Source organism: Phoca vitulina, unplaced genomic scaffold (assembly GCF_004348235.1).
Source record: "Phoca vitulina isolate PV1807 unplaced genomic scaffold, GSC_HSeal_1.0 scaffold5, whole genome shotgun sequence".
NCBI classification, from domain to species: Eukaryota; Metazoa; Chordata; class Mammalia; order Carnivora; family Phocidae; genus Phoca; species Phoca vitulina.
Window position 1 is genome coordinate 66206168 of NW_022589708.1, and position 21635 is coordinate 66227802.

The window sequence follows — 21635 nt, forward strand, 5'->3', positions numbered from 1 at the left end:
AACAGGCAAATACAAAAGAATAAAACCAAAAGACTAATAAATATGTAAGAAGTTGCTCAACCCCATTAATCACAAGGAAAATGCAAACTATAAATACAGTGAAATACTTTCACCAAAAGGGCTAAAATATGAGTGGCAGTACTAAGTACCATTAAAGATATGAAGAAACAGGAACTCTCATATGTTGCTGCTGAGTTACTAAACTTTCATAACCACTTTGGAAAACTATTTGGCATTATCTAATAAAACTGAACATGCACAATCAAATGGATCAGCAATTCTACTCCATGTTATTTACCCATCAGATATGCAGGCAAATAAATGTGTGGCACACCCAAGAGTAATGTACAAGCAGCATCACTGTGTAAAAAGCAGCATTATCTGTAATAGTCTAAACCTAGAAAATTCCAAATGCCCATCATCAGTAAAATAGTTTAATAAATTCTAGTATCCACCTACAAAGGAATAAAAATGGAATAAAAATAAACTATTACTACATGCAACATGGATGAATCTCATAAACAAGGCTGGACAAAAGACGCTACAGACAAAAAACACATACTGTGCAATTTCATTTACATAAAATTCAAAAAAGATAAAGCTACCCTTGTATTAAAAGTCAGGGTTATGAATCTGAAGAGGAGCAAGATAACTGACAGGAAAAGGAACACAAGGTGGGGGCTTCTGGGGTACTTGGAACATTATTTCTTGACTTGGGTGATGGGAACATGAGTGTTTTCACTGTTTCACTGAGCTTTTATACTCTGTATTTGTGTAATTCTTGAATTTAAAATGTGAATACACACACACACACACACACACACCTGTGTGTGTAATTTAAGACTGTGGACTAGTCTGTTCTAGGAATGCTCTGTGATGTGCTACCATAAATTTTTATCTATTCAGCACAATAAAAAAGATAATGTTTGTTTATTCAATTACATATATATTATATATAACTTTGCAGATTTATTTTGAAAGTCTATATTTTAAACTTTTCATCACCACTGCAAAGATGCACAATGTTATCATGTTACCATTTGTGCACGTTTTTTACTTTATTGGAAACAAGTAACATGCTATATAGGACAATGGATGACAAACTCAGCAGAGTCATGTCTGAACATCATTCAAGATCTCTGTTTCGGCTCTGAAATATAGTGAGTGACTTTTAAAAATACCAGAACAATACAATTATGAAATGCAGTCACAAAATGCATAATTAGCCCTGCTCAAGAATTCATAACTATACCTTTGCATTTACTGTGTACTGTTTCCCTATGTTTGAGGATGGAGTTGTAAGATGAGTATGAACAGGTAGTGATGTGTACCTCATGTTTTCAGCCGAGTCCTCTGGCATTGGAGCGACAGTCTGTACAGCTGGAAGGTTTTTGCTGGTAGCACCATTCACAAAACTAGAAGAGGAGGAAGAGGAGGAGGACCCTGAATCCACGGCACCTGTTCCCAAAATAATAATTTTTAGCCTTAAAAATAAATTTATTTAACAAAATAATTCATTATATCATTACTATCTGATTTTGAAGATTTACTCATCTGAATTTCAAAACAGAATTCAACAATTAAAAAATCATTTTGCCATCAGTATACTAATAACTCTTTATAATTATAAATAATAGCTGTTATATTAAAATCCAGTTGATTTACTTATATTAATCTAACAGAATTACATATTACAAATGGGTTATAAATAAAAGACATCAACAAATGAAAATAATTTTAGATAAAATGAGGCTGATAAAACAATTCCAATTTAGATGTGAAAAATTTATGTTTTTATTGCTATATTGTAATATTTTTAGTTTTCACCATCTAAGATACAATTTACAACAAACTGAGCATAAATTTGTGGCACTGGAGCATCAAATACTTATTTTGATAAAATGAATGCTTTAAGAAGGGCTATAATGAATATAATTGTACCTGATTTTAAAATAATGAGTTCTCCTCAACGATATGAAGATGCCACTTTGGAACAGACTTTTTCTATAATACACCATGTAAGTATATTAAAGAGCTGTGGAGTTGAGGGACATCTAGTGTTCCTGAATATTATCTTATCTCACACTAATTCCTACAAAACTGAATTGCTTACTGAGATTTCTTCTGCAACACTTATATAGCATCTACTTGCCAAAATCTAAACTGGACAATGTGTCCAGTTTAGGTGTTGGCATACAAAATGTGTGTGTGTGTGTGTGTGTGTGTGTGTGTGTGTGTGTAGGTGTGTCTGTACATATTTCTGAGGAGGATGTTTAATTACTTACATTTTATTTTCCACTGTAATATTATGTATTTTATACTATCACTAGACTTCTTGCTACATCACTTCCTATATCTATTATTAATTCATAAAATAGAAATTATAAGAAAATATTATAACTTGTTTCACATAAAGATAAAAAGGGGTAATTTAATTTTCCTTTAACCTATCTCTTAAAAATAAGGAATTATTCAGTAGACACTAAATGGAGATTTCTTTCTACTACACTTGCATATTTAAAAATTTTAACATGTTTTTTGATAGATGTTTTGGTAAAAGAAAAATATTTTCTTTCTATTTCTAGAAAGCAGAATGAATATAAAGAATAAGATTATAAACTGTATAGAAAAATTTTAAAGCCTTCAGACAAGCCAGATATATTTATTTATAATATAGATAAACCAAGGATGTTATGTTCTTTAACACAATGCCATCCATAATGTTTATTTGCTACTATAAATATGCGTGATAGAGTATATTCTACTTACTACAACCCCATAAATGTGTTGTTCATGATATGTCAGACTCGGGTGGTATGATAAACAAGATAGATACAGAAAGCACATAGAAGAGCTATGAAATTAATAAAAATGGGAAGAATCTAAGTAATGATAATAGATGGAAAAGTTCAAGGCTATACAGTTTGGAGAAGAGAAGGCTACTATAGTCAGGGAAGAAAAGTCAGGGATCATCTTGCGTTGTATAAATACCTAAAATGGAATCACAAAGATTTGGGTAAGGATTTATTTAGCTAATAATCAACAGGAACATTTCTGGAAATTTACATAAATAAAGGTTATTTTAGGCAGGCTTTTAAAATTTGTAGTGATTTGGAATTTTCTGTTCCTAGCATCATTAGGAAAATGTTGGACAATGAACTGGATACAACTGTAATCTAAGTAAGTACATAAATTAATTCAATGTCAAGTAATGGTTCTTATTCACATGCATTTTTTTTTCCATCAAGTTGAGGCTCTTGCATATCGTCAAGGTTCTTAGGGGAGCTCTGCCTTTCCTTAAGAGGATTTTGCAAAAAATATACATTAAGATTTAACCAGTAAACGTCACTAAATCTATTTTCTATCACTAACATAGTGATATTCTTGATACCATTTACTAATTTTTACATATCAAACTTCAGTGTTTACATTATCTTTTGGTTTTGCTCCCCAAATACCTTTCAGCAATTTGATTTAACTCTGAAAGTAAATAGCACTGTGTTTTGAGAAGACTCAAAACAAAAAACCAATAGTGTCCTCTAAAATGACCACTAAAAAATGTCTTAGAAGTACAGACAAATTCTGAAAGGTAGTATCATAAAGTAGAACCTTCTTAAAGATTATGATAATCCTAAATGATCAGGGCATTTTAATTTTTAAGATCAAATAAGCAGAAAATGAAGATATAGAAAACAGAAAGAAAAAGATGAGGTATCACAAAAATATATAAGGACAATACCTGTTGTATTAATCATACTTTTTGGTGTAGCTCCAGTAGCAGCAAATATATTAGAGGTACTGCCTGTTGGCAGGCCACTTCCAGCAGCAGTGGCTCCCACAGTGGTTACAGCCAAACTACCTGGAGGGGGCTTCTTAACAGGTACCACGACACTCCTACAAAGCAAGAAGTGATGGAAAAATAACAAACACAAGGTTTAAGATGAAATCCAACCCTGCTATGACATATACAGTCAACATTCAGTTGTCTTATCTTTTTCTTTTCATTTCTTTTCTTTTTTAACTTCTGAGGCCAATTTCATTGGTGAAAAGGATATGGACATTAGGATATATTGTGAAGTGTGTTGACTTTAATTCATTTGGCAAATGCTTATGTCGAATTTGGAGCGTGCAGACCTTTCTTAAGATGGCTTGTAGGCTATAATCACGAATCTGGAAAAACTGGGAAAATGTGTGCTCAAGTTAGAATATTTTGCATCTGCAGTTTTTTTGGTAAAATATGCATAAAATGTCCTTCTTACCCATATTATATTCTCCATGTGTAAAACTGTCATAAAAACATAAAAACCACTCTGAAAGCCAGATTCTGAAGCTCCTTCATAGTAAAGCTAAAAATTAACCAAGGAATACTGAGTAACATCTAATGCTATAGTAAGGTTATACTTTATTTTTCTGAAAAAAATTTGTTTTTCATAGCTGTTATGATGAAAAAGAACTCGATGATACACTTGATACAGTTAAAGATCTATTTAGCTTTCAAGCCTTGACATTTTAAACACAGGGGTTTCCCATGTTACTTTAGCATATTTAGATGAATTTCACACACACAAAATTCTGAATTTGACATTGTATTAACCTTAAATAATAAACGAGTATCATTTTAAAAGATAAACTACCTAGATCATTAGTATCTTTATTTCCAAGTAGTGAAGCTTCATTCTTCTCAAAGAATCAGGGTTGAGAGAGGTGGGAAGCTGGATTTGACCGAATTCTCATATTCTTTCTCAGCCTACAACTTTACATGCAGCCTACTATTTCTCCTTTGATTATAATGGCCAACTGGTTTACTAGAATCAGAGTACTGTACATTCTTGTCCTTAATATCATTTCTTCAACACTGCCCATTCCCTAACACATCAAACTATTCTCTGTCCTAACAATCTATTTTACAAATAATTTGCAAGTTTACGTTTATCAATAGGTGTTGATTAACACATTATATAAAAATTTAACTTTTCAGCTCTTATAAAATCTTCTATAAGCGACTCAACATGTTCCCCTTGGTAACTTATTCCATCCATACCAAAAGGCTTACCTAGTAGTCTACATAACCGTTGTGGGTACCCATTTCGATTCCATAAATACCCTTAAGTATACGTAAAATTTTGAAGTGCATACAACTTTTTCTAGGGTGAGCAAATAATTATCTGGATTTCAAAAATACATCCACAAAAAAGTTAACAGCCACCAATCTAAACTATTAACATATTCCACTCTCCTTCTAAATATGCTATTCATACAGATGCATACATAGAATCCTCTATACCACATATACTTTACCAACTGCATTTTTCTATCCTAAGAACATTCTTTCCATGTTTCCCACACAATTTCACAATTCTGTTCCATACCTTAAGACTGCAAACTATAAATAAGTAGATGATCCCTCTGTACTACATAAAACTCACACATACTCTAAGGTTGTAACAGTTATCATCAAAACAGCACAAGCCAAGAGATTATTCAATCTAACTCCAACAAAATGTTCGAGTGGTTAACTATGTTTTGTAATACACTGAGTGATATATAATACATACCAGTGTAAATCTTTCCATCACTGAATTTATGCTATCTCAAAACCAGAGATTTGGGGTGTGCTCTAAGATTCATTCGTTCATTCATTCAACAAATATTTATTGAGCACTATGATGTGTGAGGGGCGGTTCTAAATTCTGATATACAGAGATACATAGAACAGACACAATCCCTGCCTTCATGGAACTTATGTTCTAATATGGGGAGACAGAAGGAAGATACAATAACGTGAATGAGTTAATACAGTATACGAGATGGAAAGTGCTATGAGAAAAATAAAGCACAGACAGGGATGAGGAGAGTTACTAAGAGAAGACTCACTAAAAAATGTAATATTTGAGGAAACACTGGAAGGTGCAGGAGGAGCTATGAAGATATCCAGAGAGGAGTGTTAAGAGTGTCACAGGCAGAGGGACCAGGAAGAAGGCTAGTGTGAGTCTAGAAGATGTGGAGACTTGTAAGAAGTGAGACCAGACAAAAGGGGTTCTGATCAGAGGTATTTATGGTCCATTTTAAAGCCGTTGGCTTTTTCTCACAGTGGGACTGGAAGCCATTAAAAGCTTATGAACAAGGGAGGAATATGATCTTAGGTTAGCAGGACCATTCTGGCTGTTGCATTAAGGATACAGTTAAAGGGGGAAGGGCAAGTAGGGAAAGACTAGTTAGGAGTTTACTGTAATAAACCAAGCAAGAAATGATGTACTTTGGATCAGAATGGCAAAATGAAAATGGTGAAAAGTAGGTCAAATTTTGACTATATTAAGAAGGCAGAGCAAACAGGATTTGCAGGAGACTGGGATGTGGGTGTGAGAGAAAAGTCAAAGATGATGTAAAGATTTTTGCCTTAAGCAACATGAAGGGCAGAGCTGCCATTAACTAAGATACAGACGAATATAGTTGGAGCAGTTATTAATCATCCAAATAGTGACGCTGCATAAGCAACTGGATAGATGAATCTCTAGTTAGAGGAGAGAGGACTGGGCTGAGACATAAATTTGGGAATCACCAACATATATGCTATTTAATGCCAGGGAAGTGGATGAGATCACTGAAGAAGTGAGTGCAAATGGATAGGAGAATGGTTCAAGGGCAGAGTCTTGGAGTGTCCATTAATTGGTTCTGTGAATCTTATAAAAAGGTTCCTACTTTATCTGTATACCTCAAGATTTGGCCTATGTACAAAGTAAAGTAGTGAAGATAAGGGTTTTTCAATAGTGACTCATCAAGGCAAGTTGAGTTTTATAATTATTTGTGACACCCTATAAGGATCCCTTTCTTCTTTCTTCTTTCTGCCCCCGCTCTCTTTTCTGTAACACTTATTGAGCACTGACAGGTTAAAGGAATACAACTTCACTGACAAGTTTGAGGGATAAAAAGAAAGAAAGATATAACCCATGCCTTAGAGATACCTGAAGGAAATACAAGAAACCAACAAATCAACTGTGCAATATATTTTCATAATTGCTTTGATCAGAGTTATGCACAGGATCTTTCAGGAACACAAAGGATGTGCATTATATGGGAACAGTGAGCTGAATCTAAAAGTAGCACAAAGGGAATTGGCCAAGAAGAGAAAAGTTCAGTAGTAAAACCTTAGTGAGGCAAAGAGATATGAAAAAACATAGTAGACTGAAGGAACTATAAATACATCCTTATGACTGATAAAAGGTAAGGACATTTCAAACTAAGAAGTTCATCTTTTATTTTTTAATATATTTTATAATAAGTAAAAATTATTTCAGAATTTTTATCAGTTTTGCATTTAAGAAAAATGACTCTAGCATAAATGTGGAAGATACACTGGCGGGGTGGCGGGGGCCTGGAAATAGTAAGGCTATTTAGGAGATAAGAGAAGGAATCCACTTGAGGGATACTGAGGGCCTAAAGTGAGGTGATAGCTTTGGGAATATACATGTCCTATCTTTTCTGGGATTCACATCTTTTAACCAAGTTCAAAAATAGCTATCTGCTACTTTTTTGAGACTAATTACAAGATCATTTCACTTATGATAGGATTTTGGAAATTTTGGGGACTTTTAAGAAATAATACATTATTTTATATGCTGAGAAACTGAGTCCCAGAGAGCCAAAGAGAATAAAAGTCACATCACACAACTAATTACAAAGAGATCTATTATCAACGCCCAATTCTCCTAAATTTCCAGATTAACACTCTTCCCTAACAAGACTTATATAAATGCTAAACATTTATCTTGAAAGAAAAAACTGAAGCTTAGGAAAAAAACAATGTTACTGATTTTAGGGTGATACTACAATTTATTACAGCTCATCAGAAATCACAAGGTTACTGCTGTGACATTTTCATGTTTTGTACGTCTCTATTTCGTAAAATATTTAGAATACCAATGAAAAAATATGTATAAGAAATAACTGAGTATTTCATTAATCCACTCTTTAAAGAGAGATACTTTTTTGGCTCACTGACTCGTCTGTGTAAATGCCAGGAGAGACAAAGGCAACAACATTGGGGACATCAGACCACCATGCTCAGTCAAAACTGCATCGTCCGGCAACTGGCCTCAAAATACTATACCCAGGACACTTGGAGCATAATAAAGGCCAGAATTTCAGTGGCTAGACATCATAGAAACTTTGAAATGTAAAGGTTGGCAGACTTTTAATCAATTTGACTTATAATTACTTGTTCATCCTTTAAGTGATAGAAGCAAAACACTTCACAAAAACTAGAAAAGTAAAGGAATAGAAATTGAAGTCCTCAGCAGTAATTATAATTTTTTATAATCTTAAATCAATGTAGGAAGATTCCATCATCTCTATCAAACATTTCTTTATTATTTTCCCTAAATTGTCATCCTTAGCACTAATGTTAAAAATGTTAATATTAAAAAGCTAGAGAAAAAATAGTTAGCCGAACCTTATATTTTAGGTTTAATAATATGAAGGCTATCTATATTGCCTTTTTAGTCCTATAATATTTATAATTTTTATTTTAGAGATTTTCTTATTCAAAGAATAAACCACTTGAAAGTGAAGAAATTAAAAGTTTGAGGGGAAAAATATACAGACCAGTCTGCCTGAACTTATCAAACCCAGTAATTCAAACATAAGTGGACTGTAAAATCAAAAGGGATGAAATATAAATCATGTAAGATCAATGTTTGTTAGCCAGAGAAGCAACACAATTGTGAGCTTTTTGTGGTATCCCAGACATAAAATAATTCTCTAAAACATAATAACAGTTAAAACGAAGAAGCATATTGTCCTCTGCTTTTTTTTTTTTTCCCCTGTTTTTTGTCCAAACTAAACAGGGGAGGGCTATCTTAGAAATCCCTGGGGAATTAAGACTGACCTAAATCACATATATATATACCAAATTCTCCAAAGATTAAAATCATGTGGATATACAACATTACAATATTTACATAAAAGATAGGATAAAACTTAATTGGTGGTTTTAGAGAAAAGCACTACCCCAACCTAAAAGTTACACAGGTACTAATGTATAAAAAATATAGCTCAGCTAGAATATTTTATAAATTATATATCTATATTTAAATCTATCAAAAGAGATTGTATTGTTGGGGAATTTTGCAATTTGGTTTGTGTTCTATGATGAGATTATTAAGCACTTCTGTTAGAAATAAAACCATGATAATGTTATCATTTCATAACTTTATTTCCTTTGTATACATAGTGTTTCCTCACTGTAGAACAGTACTAGAGAATCTCTAGCATTTTCAGTGCTTTACAATTCATAAATATGTATTTGTTAGGGCCACTCAGTGCAATCAGACATATACGTAAATCTGCACAGATGATGACTGGAAGAAATGAAAGAAAAAGAATCAGCACTTCCGAGATATGTAAATAAGAATATTTATATAATAGTTCATAATACAATGTGATAAAATAATACTGAAAGAAAAAGTTTTATTTTAGGTAAGTCTAGATGTTTCTAAAATTTGATGTTGTAATCTACCTAAAGAAAATAATCTACCTAAAAGAAAAATTTCACAACTGAAATTCATAAATGCTCCATCCCAAGTGGGGAGAAACACCCTATGTGGAATATAAGTTAACATAACTCAAATTACATCAGTTGTTTTAGGAAGGTATTTTCAAATTTACAGTATAAAATGAGTATAAAGAATGCATTGTTAGCATGTTTACAATAAAACCAATAAACTATTGGCTAACAAAAGTAAAATCCTATAGGTGATCTCCGTTGGGGTTGTGCAATATTATTAGGAAGCATGATCTGGTTACAAAGAAATGAGCAACTGAGACTATAGCTATTTTTCAACTAAAGATAAAAATGAAAAATACATTATTGGTAGAGTAAGACCCATGATAATTCTGTGTTTGAAACTGGTAGTCGTCAGGACTTTGCTTCTAAGGCATGTCATCTTGGATCCTATTTTCAAGGAATTCAATCTGATGTTAAAAGACATGTCATAACTTGGATTTCAGACTTTAGTGCTTCAGAAATATGTTTATATATTTCATAATATAATTATAGCTACCTTAAGACAGATAAGGCAAATGGTAGCAATATATTGGAAATATAATTGAAAAATGCAGTTGTCCAGAAGCACTTGTGGGGATGATGTCTCTGAAAAGCTGCTCAAAGCTCTAGAGTTTGAAGTTAAATTTTTGATGTTGTCACTCTCAATCTATTGAATGGCTGACAGACAATCAAACCCGTCTGGCTGGCTGGCAGCTCATTTTGCTGGCAGGTGGCAAACAATTAGACACACCAATTTGTGCCTCCTGATGACATTAAAGCATGAAACTAAGTTGTATGCAGGGCCTAGTGATTTGTGTGAAAGCATTTCAAAAATAATACTCTTTGCCGTGGCAACTCATTTCAGACTGCCACCTCCCATTATGGCTTTGAGCAGTGAAGACGACAGACTTGAGTTACGTGCACTGCAAGGCCGCTTCTGTTCAATCCGTCATCAGCGCCCCCTGAGACCTCAATCCCCTCCTTTCATCAATATCACCTCATCATTTACATTTGATAGTACTTGAGCTACTGCATACATTAACTACACTACAGACCCTTTCCCTAAAAAGAATTGAAATATGCTTTGTGTGCCTTGATTTCATTTCTACTTATGCAATTTAGAATAATGATCCCACTCCCACTGCACTTTGCACAAATGCTACCAGGAACAAATGGAAAGTTCTATTTTTTTTAAAGCAATATTCACAAAAGTGTAATAAATTTTGAGTAGCTGAGAATATTGGCACTCTAGTGATAGCTTTGTTAAGTTTTAATGAAAACACTGTTCTAACAGTAATCCAAATTAAAACAAAACATTGAACTTTATTTTTATTTCACTGGATTCTCTTATGCAAATCACAATCCTCTGTATTTATTTGTATTTTAATAAAATTTAAATATGTAATTTAAAAGTAAGTGGAACACAAAATTTTTATGACCCTAAATTGAATTATTATAACATTTTTATAGATATATACAATTACAGATACTTACATACATATGTTTACATACACTCATAAAGACACATCCACATATATCCAGGGAACATAAACCAAATAGGTGAAATAGAGGACATCAATCTGAGATGGCATAAGGAACGTTCAAAGAACTATATGAATGAACATCCAAATATAATCTAACACAAACCATTAAAAAAAAAGAAGTATTTTCCTACATTTCATAGCCTCTCCTTTTTTTTTTTTTAGTTTTTAAAAGTTCTAATACTTAACACATTTTATCTTGCAATGACATTTTTTTGCAAACATTTCATCTCCATTTACTACTCTGTAAGTTCAATGTAGGGAACACTGTTTTTATCCATCTTTATATCTGACACGATGACCAAAGCTATTTATATTTTCACAATAAATTTTCAAGAAGTATCTGTAGAACAGTAGTTAAAATGTTTAAAGGTAAAGCTTAATTTACATTTATATATAAAAAAGATAATCTATCTTAACTGAAAAATGCCTTTCCTGCCATATTTCTACCTCTAAACACTAAAAAATTACTCTCTCTATATTTGCACAAAGCAGCATGGCTATTTTAGAAAAGTAATACAGAATAGCTGTTACATTTTGACTATATGTTTATTTTTGACATTCCAGTTTAAGAAACATTTGATTTCCTAACTTGTTCTTTTCTAAAACAAAAAACAATTGTTTACCAATCATCACACACACACACACACACACACACACACACATAAATTTTGGGTGGGGGGAAGTGTTTTCAACATCAATAACAATTTAATTCAGATGGTAAACACATTCTTTAGTTTATAGGCTAATATGTAAATATTAGCCTATAACTAACTATTGTTAGTAATTATGACTATCATAAAATATGTTTCTAATGCTGCATAAGTTTTTAAATAGTAGGATAAATTACATGAACAAATTCTTTGGTTCTAAAATGTTTTATCCTGCTTCTGTGAAGTATCATTTTTATGGCATATATAGTGGAACAGAAAAAAAATTAGTTGTTCTCACTAAAAACCCTTGTATGATTTAACATTTGAATGCAGATATATGGGCCATGTTATAAATAGTTTAGAAACCTAAAATGCCTTTCAACAATATTTACTTTCAAATACATGCCTCAAAATATGGCCTTTACATTGATTCTGAAAATTCCATGCATATTTTCAGATGATAATGCATATTTTCAAATTTTTTCCATCCTTGCATTTAACACTCGAATTTGAATTTTATTACTTGAAGCAAGTTATTTATTTAGTCTCCAGAAGTTATTGGTTTCCAGTACTATGATACAGGAATTCCAGAACCAGACTAAACCTTGGAAAGATATGGCTTACCCCTCCCCCATTTTATCCATGAAACAATTAAGTCCAAAAAGATAAAAGCACTTCCTCAATGTAGTGATGATGGATTCTAATCAGAATCTGGATTTCCCTATTTCTAATTTAACATGCTGTCCTGTATACCATATTGAAACTCCTTTTTTGAGATGTATTATTTAAGTGCCTTACTATGAGATCAATCTGGTTGACCTATCACTTCCATATTCTTTGTAGTAAGAATTTATATTACTTAATATAAAGGTTTTTGAGATCCTCCTAATATTTTAAAAAATAAACGGTTAATTTTCCTTCTGTGTTTGGAGCACTACGAATAATAAATTCAGTACCCACCTGTCAAAGGAATGAAACTGCATAGGAAGAATAGCTTGCGCTTCTCTCTTCAATGCTGGATCTGGGTATGGGATAGGCTCAGGGCCACATTCTGCAATTTCAACTGGGGCAGCCACAAGACTTTTCAATATCTCCTTGACATTGATGCCTTTGGTTTGACTAATGCTAGATATGGATGGTGCGGGTTTCAACAGTTCACTGGGGTTCTCAGTTAAGCTTTCCTGTGATTTCTTCACTTCAGATGACAAAGTGGATAACAGTTCACTCATGGCATCAGGGCCTGTGCCCGTCTCTATTTCTGCCCCATTCAGGATGCTAGCCACTTGCTCCTCTCCAATTCCTGAATCTGTATGTGGAATGGAACTTTCTAGCTGAATATCTTCACCAGCGGTTGGTGTTTCTTTTTCCTTTACAGTGTCTGGAAATGTAGCAGGTGTTTCTGTAATAAAAGAAACTGGTTTAAACAAAAAGCTTCACAAGTGAAAATCCAGTATTATTAATAAAATATTCTCACATATTGGAATAAAGAAAATAAGACCCGTGAGAAACAAAAAAATCTGCTAAATGGATGTGCATAACAACACAACTGGATTAAAACATATCATCCATGTACACCTGTCATTTTTGTTCAGGAAGCCTCAACAGAACCCTATTTCTTTCAAAAGCCACCTGGCATTTCAAAACTGGTATCTTTAAAAGCGTGGAGCAACAGTACCCATAACAATTTCTTATAGCAGCTTATAAATAATTATTATATGAAGTTCCCCTTTATCCTTTGTTAACTTACCAATCATATAAGAGAAATTGTTATACTTCTCTAATATTACCTTAAAAATATGAAGTCATTTTATACCTTTTTGGTACTTCAATAACCAATAATATAATATCTAGTTAAAATATTTAAACTAGTTAAAGATATTATTTTAAAATCAGATATATATATACCTAAAATTCTGAAGTTAATAGCAAAAAGCATGCCAAATGATTATTTCAAAAGGATAAATACTTTAATAAGAAAATAATGGTCCTCAAGAATTTAGCCTATATGTGCCTTTAAGAAAAATTATTTTGGAATACTCATTCTTTGTGAATAAATATAAATTTCAATTTGTGAAAACTGAAGCAGATAAAATATATACAGATATGAAATATACATACAATATTATCAATTACAATAGAAAAACATCTTTAAAATGTTAAATGCCTATCAATCTCATTATGCAAGCATTAATATAATGAAGTTCCCTATATAATAAAATGTTATCAAATTCTAAATGATGAACTTGAAAAATTGATATAATCTAGGTATAATAGGGATAATAGCTCTTTTTTTTTAAGATTTTATTTATTTTTTTGAGAGAGAGAGACACAGCAAGAGAGGGAACACAAGCAGGGGGAGTGGGAGAGGGAGAACAGGCTTCCCATGGAGCAGGGAGCCCAACGCAGGGCTCGATCCCAGGACCCTGGGATCATGACCTGAGCTGAAGGCAGACACTTAATGACTGAGCCACCCAGGTGCCCTGGGATAATAGCTCTTAATAAAGTCATGTTGGAGAAGAAAATAAGATACTATAGGTAAATTACTCGCAAGTCCTCTATAAAGTAGATACTTAGTAAATGTTAGATACTTGTATTACTCTAATTTATATTTAAGTTAATCCTTTGTAAAACAAGAAGGGCAGACTAAGTTACTTCTAAGATCTCTTCAAAATGAACATCTGTAAGTTCTATAAAACTGCCCTTAGATTTTTGTTATTTTGGTTGTTTATTTTGAAATATTAGGACAGGAAATCAGGAGACACCCAACAGGGAATAGGCTATTTTGATTTCAGCAAGACATCTCACAAAACCTTTGGTGAAGTCTCTAGTAAAAACACAGAAATGTTTTGGTGATACTATTTTTTGGGTGGTATCATAATTTGTTTAAAGTTTTATACACACATGTTAAGGATTAAACATAATGTGAAGGGGATTTCTTTAGTAACAGGGCTTAATTCTTAGACTCTACTAGACAGTATTGTTAATTTCTTAAATGTAGATTAATGTCATGACATCCAAATTTACTGAGCATGTGAATTTATTAATTTTTCCAGATTTCAGAGTAATTTTGTCAAGTTTTCAAACTGTCAAGTTCTCCTTTTCTTTTGATTCAAACTGTATTAGATACATACATTACTTTAAAAATATAACATTTTCATATTATTCAACCTAATATACAATATTCATTTAAACTGGCTAAAAATGTACATCTCTCACAATTGTTTTATTGTCATTTTCATCATATTTATTAAATAGGCTTGTTTGCTCAAGGATGTTAGAATTGAAAAAAAAAAAAGATTAATCAGTAGGACATGACAATAATATTCAAACACCAGATGACCAACATGAAAAATAGGGTAGACCTATTCTTTGTTGTTCCAAGACTAAAAATTAAGATAACTGCATAAAAGTTTTGAGAAGACAGATAATTTTAATAATACTCCTGGCAAAGCACTGGAGAAGGAAAAGGTAAGAGGTAAGGTAAAAGTTTCAGAATTTTTATAAAACCTTGTGACAGAAAATTAAGACTTAGAATAATAGCATTCACGATAAGAAGGAAGGAAAAGAATGAAGATGCTTCTGGAATATCTAGCTTAAGAAAAAGAATGGAGACATGCCACTAACTGAGGAAGAAAGCAAAAGATTAGCAAGTTTGTTCAGAAATATTTGGCGGCGGGCGGTGCCTGGGTGGCTCAGTCAGTTGAGCATCAAAACTCTTGGCTTCGGTTTGGGTCATGATCTCAGGGTTTTGAGATCAAGCCCCAAGTAGGGCTCCACACTCAGTAGGGAGTCTGCTTGAAATTCTCTCCCTCTCGCTCACTCTCTCTAACATAAATAAATCTTTAAAAAATATCTTTGTTAAAGATTTATTTATGTATCTGAGAGAGAGCACACATGTGCACGCAAGAGGGAGGGGGACGGGGTAGAGGGAGAGACTATCAAGCAGACTTCCCACTAAGCATGGAGCCCTACATGGGGCTTGATCCCACAACACTGAGATCATGACCTGAGCTGAAACCAAGAGTCTGACACTCAACCAACTGAGCCACCCAGGAGCTCCTGTTCAGAAATATAATGAATTAAATTTTGAAATCAATTGAGTGCAGAATCTCTGGAATATTTATAGCTGTTGAGTCAAAAGAAATATAGCCATGTATTTTGGGATTATTCAAACTGAGATGATAATTGATACTTCAAAAGTTGATGAAATAAGCTAGGAATAAAGAATGAGAAAACAACTGCTAAGGCAGTTATTGCCACTATTGGAGGTATTACTGAATTTATTTAATGCATGTTTGCATCTATACATTATATATTTGGGGAGTAAAAACAGTTGTGGCAGAAAATCAGTAGAAAATTAAATAGCAATAATGAAGCTTCTATGACAATAGGACACAGAATGTAAATGCAGAAACAAAATAAGAACTCTAAGAGTAACAAATCACAGTGGCATGGTTACCAGCATGGGCTAAATTTTCTTTCAGAATTTAATTCTCAAAAGGCGTATAGTCAAGTCTAGCACTTACTCTGAATTTGGCTGATTTACAGATTTGGCCTAGAGTTTGACTTTATCCTAATGTGATGTTTCAGTGTCTTTATTTATGGCATGTTTTACATTAACAGCTACACAAAAATGTAAACTTTTCAAGTTATAGAAACCTGAAATATAAACATTTTGCTACAAACAGAATACCTAAGAAGTTAAAATCTTTGATTTAGTGTCCAAAGTTACCATATAAAAACTATGTAATTTTTTGCTTTTCTGTTCAATTGACTCTCAAGGAACAATGAAAATCTCTAACTCACTAAGTAGATACTTGAAACTCCAATATAAATGTTGATCTCTCAATTATAAAATGCAATTAAGTTTATTAAAATTGAAATATTTTCAAATGACTCATCAAAATATTTACATAGTAATATAAATCTAATTTTATGTTTACTGTGACTGATAAATCAATGATTTCAAAATGAAGCAGTAACTTTGATATTTCAATAAGAATTCTATTCAAATAAATAAGCTTTGTAAAGCATGCTTTGTGATCATATTATATAGAAATAAAAATAAACACCAATGGAAAATTTTATAATAGTAATTGCAAATAAAAAACAGATCAGTAGTTCAAAAGCCTACCTTAATTTCCCATTATGCATTAACATTTTTTTTTTTTAACAGAGCATGCTCTTACAGTTGATAGCATCAATTTCAGTTTGGATAACTTGTATTATATTTCCAGACTGCTTCTCTGGGACAGTAAAGTACTTTGAGGATTTAACCCAAGTGACCTCAATAGGATGTTAAGCATGAACAAGAAAGAAAGTACAAATGATTGCAGCTGCGCCAGTTAAACAGTAGACCCATAATTTTTCAATAGTTCTTCATCAGTTTCTATAGCAAGAGGCCATGTTAGTACACAAAACAGAAACATGACTGGCCTGAGTGATCTTAATCTTATCAGAAACAGGCCGCTAGATGCCAGATGCCTCTTTTTCTCACTTATTTTCATTGAACCTAATGAGTTCATCTAATACGTTTTAGGAAACATATAGGGTTAACTTCAGCAAATGACATGATTTCTGTTTTGGGACCTCATTTATCACAATCTTTTCTCCAAACATCTTATTTTACAGTGATGTATAAAGTGTTTCAATGTCTTACCTATTAAGTTATTCAAATTGCTATTTTCCAAACTACTTGAATAAGAAGTAACATTAAAGGAACATACAGCTCCTTCTTAGTATAGCACTAAAAATTCTATGAATTATTTGCTCAAGTAGTAATACTAAGCAAACTAAATCTCATTAATTTAAAATATAAAAACCTATATATAACTTGTATGTTTTATTTATATTAAATCCAAAAATGCCAAGTTATGCAAAAATTACCTGAATTCCAAGGAAGAAAAAAGCTGCCATATTTTATAAAAAGATTTAAAATAATTATTATTCATTTTACACAACAAAGACTGCAAAGCACTGAGTAATTTTTTGCAATCATTTATATATTATTTAATTTTTTGTTTGTTATATTAAATGTATAAGAATACAACTTCAGGAATTCAGTATTATGAATATATACTCATAACAGACAAAATTATAATTCAGGAGAAACCAACTAAGAGCCAAAAAGTATTTCTATTGAATGTTCTGATTATGATGTATAGATCTGTTTGAGTTTATCTTACTTGGAATACATTATGCTTTTTGGATGTGCATACTAATGATTTTCATCAAATTTGGAAAGTTTTCAGGCCACTATTTCTTTAAAAATTCTTTCTTCCCATTTCTGTCTCCTCTACTCTCTTCAGCTCCCATAATTTGTATGTTGGTTCACTTGATGGCATCTCACAGGTCTCTGAGGCTCTCCACTTTTCTTCATTCTTCTCCTCATTCTGTTCATCAGAGTAAGATAACAGCAATTGACCTGTCTTCAAGTATGCTGATTCTTTCTTCTGCCCATCAAATATTCTGTTCAACCCCTCAAATGAATTTTATTTTAGTTATTATAATTTTCAACTCCAGATTTGCTATTTCACTCTTTTCTATAATATTTCTTTACTGATATTCTCTTTGATGAGACATCACCCTCATATTTTTAATTCTTTCAAAATTCAGGTTACTCACAGGTGAGTGACTGGAGCCTTCTCAGGTCTTTCCTGGACCTGAATACATCCCCCAGAGTATGGACATCTCATTCTCAGGTCTTCCTTTTAAGCTTTTGGTAAGGTTCTTATTTGCCACCTCGGGCAGTTCCAATATTTAAAAAAAAAAAAAATTGCTGCTGATTATTTCAAAAAACATCCAGGGCTTTTCTCATCAAGCAAGCTCTAATCAGGTGGACAAGCTCTGTGAATGAAACTTTACCAGGGAGCTTCCAGACAGGTCAGATACAGTGTTCAGTGGACTTTCTGAAAACTCCAAACATAATTGGCCTCCTTCCAGTGCTGCTACAGCTACCACAGTTGTCTGGATACAGATTTTCAAGGACACCACAGAGCTGAGAACTGGATACTAATAGAGCAAGTTAAATCACCAAAAAGCTTGCTATTCTCATAAAGATTCTGTAGTTTTTCTTGAATTAGCACTCTCTTGATTGTTCCAAGTCTTTGATTACTTTCCAGAGACTGGGAAAAGATGATTTTGACAATTTTTGCCAGTGTTCTCATTGCTTTTTGGAGGAGTTCTTTGGAGGTCCTTACTCCACTCTTTCCAGAAGTCCAACCTCTAAGTGATGTTTACAATTCCAATTTCTACATTTTGAATAAAGTATCAATTAACAATTATAAAATATTCATATATACATATTTTGCTTTTCCTTTGCTCTAGCTTGTTGTAGCACTCTTTCTCTCTTTTCTTCTCAAAGAAAAAACACTTTCCTATTAAAATACATCATGCATCTCCATAGTGTTATGGAAGCAACCATTAGCACTAATAATAAAATGCCAACATATATGCCTAAAACTTGTCTTCAGTTGCAGAAAAACAGAAGCAACCAAATAATAGCTTAATTCTGTTAATATTATCAGATAAGCCATGATTTGCAAGTTATACATGGTTAAGAGTTCAGGCTTTGAAATTAAGACTGTTTGACTTTCCGTGAAGACTTGTTTACCACTTAAGCTTTCTCAGTCTCCATCTTTTATCTGTAAAATTGGCATAGTAACAGTACATACATTATAGAGTATGCATTATACATTACACTGCTGTGATGATTAAAGAACATAATTTATGAATAGTGCCTGGCATTGAGTAATCTCAACATAAATTTTTGTACCTGCTGCTGCCATTATTGATTTTACTGTTATCGTCATCACTATCACCATATCCTTTAAGAAAATATAGAGCCAAACCATCTATCAGTTATTTTCTTTACTCATCTTCAACTTCTGTCTATCTTTCCTAGCTCTGGCCCCTCTATCTGCAGACCAGTATCTCCTATCCTAACAGAACAACTTCTCAACCCCATATCTTCTTATATTTCTAGCCATTAAGTGCTTTGGTTATCTCTCCTCCTTTCTGGAAGAACTGTGTCATAACTGAAAGATCATGGTAATGCAATCAAATTGATCAAAGTTCCAATTCTGGCACCATAACTTACTAGTTTTCCATGTTACCTTGGAAAAATTAGTTATGCTTTCAGAATTGCAGAGATTGCACTTGAAAAATGTAGATCTTAAGTAGGCTGTAAGGATTAAGAAACTTGGGGCGCCTGGGTGGCTCAGTCGTTAAGCGTCTATCTTCGGCTCAGGTCATGATCCCAGGGTCCTGGGATCGAGTCCCACATCGGGCTCCCTGCTCAGCAGGAAGCCTGCTTCTCCCTCTCCCACTCCCCCTGCTTGTGTTCCTGCTCTCGCTATCTCTCTCTGTCAAATAAATAAATAAAATCTTAAAAAAAAAAAAAAGGATTAAGAAACTTGTCAGTCTATCACTTCTACTCTCCTTCCTTAATTCAACTTTTCAAAGACTTAGAAGATTTCCACAGACCTCTCAAAATTAATACATCTAGATATCTGTTTCCTTCCCCAGGTTAGGGACGTTTTCAGCCATTACTTCTTCAAATAAGATTTCTTCCTCTCTCTCTTCTCCTTCTGGAAATCCTATAATGCAAATGTTAATGTGTTCCGATGTTGTCCCATAAGAACATTAAATTATCTTCACCCTTTTTTATTTTTTGCTGCTCGGATTATAGGAGTTCTATTACCTTGTCTTTGAGTTGACTTACCTTCCTCTGTTTCATCTAGTCTGTTGCTGAACTACTCTAATTTTAAAGTTATTTTTTTCTTCAGCTCTGTAACTTCTAGTTGGTTCGCACTTATTTTTCCCATCTCTTTGTTGAAGTTCTCACTATGTTCACGTATTCTTCTTCTCAGTTCAGTGAGCACATTTATGACCATTATTTTTAACTTTTTATCAGGTAAATTACTTATCTATATTTCATTAGCTTGTTTCTGAGGTTTTATCTTTTTCTTTCATTTGGAACATATTCCTCTGTTGCTTCATTTTGCTTGCCTCTCTGTCTTGGTTTCTAATGTATTAGATGAAACAACCACTTCTCCTAGGCTTGAAGGAGTAGGCTCCTATAGGATATGAATCTTGCATTCAACCCAAAGGCCCCAGCTCTGTTGTCTCTCAGACTTTTGCACTTGTCCAAGCAGCCTATGTTTTAAGAGCTCCCAGTAGTTGATGAAGTGCTAAGACCCGCCAGTATCCCTAACTAGATGATTCAGGTTAATTAGATTGACAGACCCTCAGGCAGGAGCTCTTTAAAGAAAATATATATGGTTCTATGGAACCGAAAGTGTAAGCCCCACTGGCCATGAGAGCCATAGGAACTGGCAGTGTCCCCTGAGTGGCAATTGCAAAAAACAGGGATCTGGGATGAGTGCATATGCTCTCTTCTGAGAGATACCAGTAAGCTGAAGCCAGGGAGAAGAAAAGCACCAAGGTGGCATCCACAGCCTATACGCCTTGGGATCAACTCCACAGGCCATAAGATATGTGCCTAAGGTCAAGCTCCAGGACAAGCAAATAGGCCTCCTTCACAGAAAGACTAGAGGGTGTGCATCAGTCGGCTGTCTGTGTAGTACCCCGGGGGTGGCATCCTGCCAAGAACTGTTGCTCAGATTGGCAGAGTCCTGTGGGACCCAGGAATGAAAGCTCCCCTACCCACAAGAGCCAGGTGATCAAGGGGCATCCCTGGGTGGGCAGCTGCAGAAAACAGGGCAATAGATATAAAAACCAGGGCACCAGAGACATGTAAAGCTCCGCCCCCCAGGAGACACTGGTGCTCTGGAGTGCAGCAGAGAGAGCATGCAGAGATGGTGCCTGCCCTCTGAAGTCTCTGGAAAGGGTTACAGTCAGCCTTTAGATGCATGTTTAATTAGAAGCCTGCCCCTGGGG

At 33.6% G+C, this 21635-nt stretch overlaps 1 protein-coding gene across 11 annotated transcripts in view; it reads right to left on the minus strand.

Annotated features, from left to right (window-relative positions):
- NBEA (neurobeachin) overlaps nucleotides 1-21635 on the minus strand; it is a 696015-nt gene that overhangs the window by 405016 nt on the left and 269364 nt on the right. For 10 of the 11 annotated variants that reach the window (XM_032403205.1, XM_032403204.1, XM_032403196.1 and 7 more), the window contains 3 exons: nucleotides 12696-13134; nucleotides 3740-3894; nucleotides 1332-1458 (listed from right to left, as the gene is read on the minus strand). In XM_032403205.1, coding sequence (XP_032259096.1) covers nucleotides 1332-1458; nucleotides 3740-3894; nucleotides 12696-13134 — 721 coding nt within the window. The remainder of the gene's footprint in view (nucleotides 1-1331; nucleotides 1459-3739; nucleotides 3895-12695; nucleotides 13135-21635) is intronic. The other variant, XM_032403198.1, reaches the window with a different exon arrangement.